This window comes from Podarcis gaigeae, assembly GCF_964106915.1.
Source record: "Podarcis gaigeae genome assembly, chromosome: 7".
In the NCBI taxonomy this organism is placed as follows: Eukaryota; Metazoa; Chordata; class Lepidosauria; order Squamata; family Lacertidae; genus Podarcis; species Podarcis gaigeae.
This window is the reverse complement of record NC_139683.1, coordinates 26,516,612-26,523,496: the sequence shown is the minus strand read 5'-3', so window position 1 is coordinate 26,523,496 and position 6,885 is coordinate 26,516,612. Positions and strand designations below refer to the sequence as shown.

The 6,885-nt window shown below is 46.6% G+C and overlaps 1 protein-coding gene across 1 annotated transcript; it reads right to left on the bottom strand.

Moving 5' to 3' along the window:
* Positions 1 to 717: 717 nt before the first annotated feature.
* On the bottom strand, positions 718 to 5,451 carry LOC310849377 (tigger transposable element-derived protein 1-like; the record flags this gene model as incomplete). Its single annotated transcript, XM_083749543.1, has 4 exons — positions 5,138 to 5,451; positions 4,113 to 4,188; positions 3,267 to 3,940; positions 718 to 758 (listed from the first exon to the last, which is right to left on the bottom strand). The coding sequence occupies exons 3-4, from the start codon at positions 3,925 to 3,927 to the stop codon at positions 718 to 720; spliced, it is 702 nt and encodes a 233-aa protein (XP_083605669.1). The 5' UTR covers positions 3,928 to 3,940; positions 4,113 to 4,188; positions 5,138 to 5,451.
* Positions 5,452 to 6,885: the final 1,434 nt, after the last annotated feature.

Sequence of the window (6,885 nt, the reverse complement as noted above, 5' to 3'; positions counted from 1 at the left end):
TTTGGTATGTTTTATTAATCCAAGAACTGTACTGCAAATTTCAGAGAAGTGTGAAATCTGAAGGAGAAGCACATTCTGAGTCTCACATTAGTTCAGAAGTTGTCGATCAGGTCACTTTACACTGGAATTCACAGAAATGTAATTCCTCAAGTATTCCTAACTGGAATATCAGAACAAATGAACCCAAGTCAAGAGACACGCATGAAACAAAGCAATTTCCATGACTGGTACTTCTAATGGAGGACTTCTACCTTGTAATTCTGGTGTCAGTCTATCTTTCAGCAAGTCAAAGTACAGATCCACTTCTTGCTCCTTATTGTCTACACAGATGGGCCTTGACTTTCCAGAGTTTTAGGCAGGAGCCTTGCAGACCTTCTCTGTTCAAAGTCACATGATCCGTTTTCTCCCTGCATGCACCTTAGAGACAAAAATAGACCAAAGCCATGTTAACTTAAAGAAACAAGAGTGAAACTCAACAGGTGAGCAGTGATTTGTATTTATGTAGCCCAAACTCATGTTCTGTGACAAAATGAGGTGGGCAGGAGAGAGCAATGCACTTTTTAATAATTTATCCACCCTGCCACCACCCACAAGTACTGTACACTTTTTTTAAAAAAAAAAAGTTTGTTTATTCATTCTAGAGACAGACTTCCTCAGGGGAAAAAAAAATAAACACACAGAAGGACTCAGGGCAAGAGGTACACTTTGTATATAGCTTTAGTGAAAACATGTTTTTCTTGTTAACACCTTGTTATATCCTAAAATCACAATACAGAAAAAAACTGTGAAGAAGGCTGTATGAAAAGACATGTCAGACAAGGAAGGAAATGCAGCTCTCTTCCACATGGCTACTAACTGCGTATCATCAGGCTAGTGGGTGAACTTAAAGGAGGCTTACCTTGCCCTCTTTTTTCTCTGTGTCTTGAAAGGCACCGCAAGCGGGAGGGAAGGGCCTTGCCACTGTAAGACAGGAGTCCATCTGCACACTCACTTAGGAGTAAGCCCAACTGAACACATTTCAGAATTAACTTCAGAGCAAACGGGCTTTGGACCAGCCTGCAGATCTAGCTAAACCCAGACACCCACAAGCAGCTATGTGTATGCAGAAGCATACACATGTCACTAGGTCAGGTGATGGGTAATAATAATAATAATAATAATAATAATAATAATAATACAGTGGTACCTCAGGTTACATACGCTTCAGGTTACATATGCTTCAGGTTACAGACTCCGCTAACCCAGAAATAGTGCAGCAGCAACAGGAGGCCCCATTAGCTAAAGTGGTCCTTCAGGTTAAGAACAGTTTCAGGTTAATAACAGACCTCCGGAACGAATTAAGTACTTAACCCGAGGTAGCACTGTAATCCATTAACAGGGCTGCCTTCAGATGTTGCTTATCTGTGGTACCAGATGTTGTTGGGCTCCAAATCATACCTGCCACAGCCTGTGTGGCCAATGGTCAGGGATGATGGCAGTTCAAGTCCTACATTTGGTTCTCCATCCCTGACTCTGGGGGGGGGGGGTGTTGCTGATAACATGATTCACCAGCCCAATCCAACAACCAAAACCCCATTCAGGCATTCTGAAATAATACCTCTGAAGGAGTGAACCATCCAGTCTTGTATTGCACAGGAATTTAATCTGTGGAGAGAGGGATGTAGACATACAGTGGTACCTCTGGTTACATAATTTGTTCTGGAGGTCCGTTCTTAACCTGAAACTGTTCTTAACCTGAAGCACCACTTTAGCTAATGGGGCCTCCCACTGCCACCACACCACTGCTGCACAATTTCTTTTCTCATCCTGAAGCAAAGTTCTTAACCCAAGGTAATATTTCTGGGTTAGCGGAGTCTGTAACCTGAAGCATATGTAACCTGAAGCGTATGTAACCCGAGGTACCACTGTATGTTGATGGGACACACAGCCAATACAGTGGTGCCTCGCAAGACGAAATTAATTCGTTCCGCGAGTTTTTTCGTCTAGCGAATTTTTTGTCTTGCGAAGCACAAAATCCCATAGGAATGCATTGAAAATCAATTAATGCGTTCCTATGGTCAAAAAAAGTCCAAACAAAGCCAAATTTGGTACAACAAGAATTTATTAACTGCTCTTTAAAGTCACACATACTGTAAAGATCAGTTCAAAAATTGAAGGAACAATAAATTAAGTTTCTAAACATGACAGAAAAACATTTAAAAATCAACAAAGTGTACAGTACATTTTCTAAGACTCTGGGGGACCACTCGAAGAAGGCTCCTCTTCCACTCTTTGCTTCTTGCTCAAGAACCTGTCCATAGTCTGCTGCTTCATCCACCTTTTCAGCACCTCCCTGAAAGGCGACATGACCGTCGTATCATAACTGTTCCCAAGGTCATGTGCCTTGTGCTTGTCAGGGTGGTGCTGGTCTGCAAAAGTCTGCACCTCCTTCCACTTCTGGCAAATGTCCCTCAGTTTTTCAGAGGACAGCCGTTCTTCAGTTGCTTCCTCCTCTTCCAGCGAGGCCCGCTCCTGCGCAGCCTCTGCCTGCAGTTCGACCAGCTCCTGGGTGGTCAGCTCGTGGTCGTGCTCCTCCACCAGCTCGCTGATGTCCTCCTCTGTGACCTCCAGTCCCATGGTCCTCCCCAAGGCAACAATGTCCTGCACCACTGTTGACTCTGGTGCATCAGAGTCACTTGGTGCCACACAGTCCGGCCACAGGCTGCGCCAAGTGCAATTCAAATTTCTCTGGCTGATCCCGTTCCAGGCCGTGGCGATCATCTTCAAGCAGGTGACGATGTCGAAGTGGTCCTTCCAGAATTCCCGCAGGGTGATGGTGGTGCAGTCAGTCACCTCGAAGCATCGCCTGAAAAGCTCCTTGGTGTAGAGTTTTTTGAAATTGGCGATGACCTGCTGATCCATCGGCTGGAGCAGTGGCGTGGTGTTAGGCGGCAGGAACATGATGCTGATGAAGCTGAACTCCTCCAACAAGTCCACCTCAAGGCCTTTAGGATGAGCAGGAGCATTGTCCATCAGAAGCAAAGCCTTCAGCGGCAGGTCATTGTCCAGCAGGTACTGTTTGACAGCAGGGCCAAAAGCAAGATTGACCCAGTCCACAAACAGCACACGTGTGACCCAAGCCTTGCTGTTGGATCGCCACATGACACTCAGCTGCTCCTTGTCGATCTTGTGTCTCTTGAAGGCCCGTGGGTTCTCCGAGTGGTACACCAGCAGGGGCTTGATCTTCAGGTCACTGCTTGCGTTGGCACAGAAGAGCAGGGTCAGACGGTCCTTCATGGGCTTGTGGTCAGGCAACTTGGCCTCCTCCTGAGTAATGAAAGTCCTTTTGGGCATCCTCTTCCAAAACAGCCTGGTCTCGTCACAGTTGAAGACCTGCTGTGGAACGTAGCCCTCCGTCTTCACAACCTCCAGGAACTCCACTGCAAAGTCTTCAGCCGCAGGAACATCAGAACTGGCAGCCTCTCCATGCCTGACCACGCTGTGGATTCCGGATCTTGTCTTGAACCGGTCAAACCAACCTCTGCTTGCCTTGAAGACTTCTGGCTCGCTTGAGGTTCCTGGCTGATCCCGGACGAGGTCTGCGTGCAAGGCCTTGGCCTTCTCGCAAATGACGGCCTCAGTCACTGTGTCCCCTGCACGCTGCTTCTCTTCTAACCAGATGAGCAGCAACTTCTCGACCTCCTCCAGAACAGCTGGTCGGTTCTTCACGATCCTGGTGACTCCCTTGGCTGAATCAGTCGCCATGATCTTCTCCCTCATCTTCAGGATGGTCCCGATGGTCGATGGATTCCTGCCGTACTCCCTGGCGAGGTCCGTCACACGCATTCCGCCGTCGTGCTTCCGGATGATCTCCTTCTTCATTTCCAGCGTCACCTTCTCCTTCTTCCTCTCGCCGGCCTCTGCAGCAGCAGTCTTCTTGGGTCCCATGGCAGCACAGCTCCTTCCTAAACTCAGAAAAAGAAAAAGAAAACAGTGATGTGCTTCAAATCCAAAAAATTCAAAAGCACACAGCCACCCACCACACAGAAATTAAAACCCAGAACCAAGTCCTTGAATCCCAAACACCCCAACCCAAAATCCAAAAACCCCCCAAAAAGTTTTATAAGTTTAACTTACCAAATGGATGCAAAAGAAGTTCTGGAAAAGCTTCAACAATCAATCACCGAAGTCTTCAGAAACCTCAAATGGCTGCAAAAGAAGTTTCGGAAAAGCTTAAAAAATCACCAAAGTCTTCAAAAACCTCAACTGTTCCCCCAGCCACCCACCCACCACGCAAAAATTGCAAACCCCTACCCAACTGCTCCCCCAGCCCCTCCCCAACTGCTGCAAACCCCTCCCCAACTGTTCCCCCAGCCAACCAGCACACAGAAATTCAAACTCAGAAAATTTTCAAAAAAAACAAAAACATGGTCCAATGGTCACAGAAAATAAAAAAAATTCAAAAAAAATCCCCACAAGCTCCCAGATTCCTGCAGAAACCTCCCCAACTGTTCCCCCAGCCAACCAGCACACAGAAATACAAACCCAGAAAAATTTTCAAAAAAACACAACATGGCCCAATGGTCACAGAAAATAAAAAAAATCAAAAAAATTCCCAACAAGCTCCCAGATTCCTGCAAACCCCTCCCCAACTGTTCCCCCAGCCAACCAGCACACAGAAATTCAAACTCAGAAAATTTTCAAAAACACAACAACATGGCCCAATGGTCACAGAAAATCAAAAACATTCAAAAACATTCCCCACAAGCTCCCAGATTCCTGCAGAAACCTCCCCAACTGTTCCCCCAGCCAACCAGCACACAGAAATTCAAACCCAGAAAAATTTTCCAAAAAACACAACATGTCCCAATGGTCACAAAAAATCAAAAAAATAAAAAAAATCCCCACAAACTCCCAGATTCCTGCAGAAACCCCACCAACTGTTCCCCCAGCCACCCAGCACACAGAAATTCAAACTCAGAAAATTTTAAAAAAACAACCACATGGCCCAATGGTCATAAAAAAATAAAAACATAAAAAAAAACCATAAGTTCCCAGATTCTCTTAAACCCCCCCCCCCAACACCAAGTCCTTGAATCCCAAACACCCCAACCCAAAATCCAAAAACCCCCCAAAAAGTTTTAAAAGTTTAACTTACCAAATGGATGCAAAAGAAGTTCTGGAAAAGTTTTGGAAAAGCTTCAAAAATGAGCAAAGTCTGAGAAAAGGCTACCAAACCCCGTGCTAACAGTTGCTCCTCGAAGTCAAGTCGCAACTGCAGCTGTTCAAGCAAAGCACCCTTGGTTTTAACGGTTTTAAGACAAAGGAAACAAAGTCGCAAGACGTTTTCGTCTTGCGAGGCACGCCCATAGGGAAATTCGTCTTGCGAAGCAACTCGAAAACGGAAAACTCTTTCGTCTAGCGAGTTTTTCGTCTTGCGAGGCATTCGTCTTGCGGGGCACCACTGTAACTGGGGTTGTTGCAGCTATTAGTGATGGCAGTTGCTGCAGGAGCTGATAGGCATGAAGGCTCCTCCCAACTTGCTTTTTTGGCCTCAGACTCCTGGCAAGGAAACAAGACCCATTAAGCTTCTTCAGCTTCTTGAAGGAACGCTCCATTTCCCTTTTTATAACAGGCCAATAGGGGTTGGTTTCAGTGAAGGAAACCAACTGCTATTGGCCTGTTCTCCTTGCCTGCTCCATTCAAAATACTGTTCAGTGCAAAAGAAGCTCAGTGGAGAGCAAGAGGAAGCAAAATAGCCCAGCAACCTAATTCCTTAACCTTGTCCCAGTTTGCATGGCTGGCAAGAACAAGAGAGGGGCCAGTTTGGCAAGAAAAGAGTGAACAGTGCAATATCTTTCTACTACTAGCTTAATGTCTTGCTTGGAATAGCCGTTCCAGTAGTGGCAACCATAGAAAATTTGATCCGCCTCACTCTTTATATGAGCTTCAAGTGCTGATTGTAAACTTCTTCTTTTTTAGTTCTTTTCAATAAAGTGGTTACCACCCAGAGCTGGGTCTCTGTAGGTTATGTGCTGCTTTAATTGTTTGTTATTAGTGGTGGTTAGATGGGATGCAGGTGGTGCTGTGGGTTAAAGCCTCAGCGCCTAGGACATGCCGATCGAAAGGTCGGCGGTTCGAATCCCTGCGGCGGGGTGCGCTCCCGCTGCTCGGTCCCAGCGCCTGCCAACCTAGCAGTTCGAAAGCACCTCCGGGTGCAAGTAGATAAATAGGGACCGCTTACCAGCGGGAAGGTAAACGGCGTTTCCGTGTGTGGCTCTGGCTCGCCAGAGCAGCGATGTCACGCTGGCCACGTGACCCGGAAGTGTCTCCGGACAGCGCTGGCCCCTGGCCTCTTAAGTGAGATGGGCGCACAACCCCAGAGTCTGTCAAGACTGGCCCGTACGGGCAGGGGTACCTTTACCTTTAGTGGTGGTTACCGCACTTGCCTTTTGTCTGTTGCACACTGTTGCACAACTACAGGTTTTCGCTACAATTGCTAGCTATCTTGGGAACTCCAGTGTGGAGCCAAAACAGAGGAAGGGGATGCTTTTGATAAGTAAATACTTCAGTCTGTAGAAACAGCAAGGAAAAAGCTTGAGGTTTAAAAGAAGCCCAACATGGACTGACCCGTTTAACATCTTAGATCCTGTCATATACATAAAGCCAAGATGTTCATTCCATGCTGCTCCTTCCCAAGGAGACAAGATTTTCAACACAAATGGGGACTCTGTGGAAGGTCAAATACATCGACAGCTTTTGCTTATCTTCCTTGCTGCCCATTTGTGGTCCTGGCAGCAATTGTGACCTCTCTTCCCACTGACATCATTTCTCTCTCTCTCTCTTTTCGACACGCAGTGTGCCAGAGCGAAGGTAGGAAGCTTCAGGAGGATGCCAGGTACACAA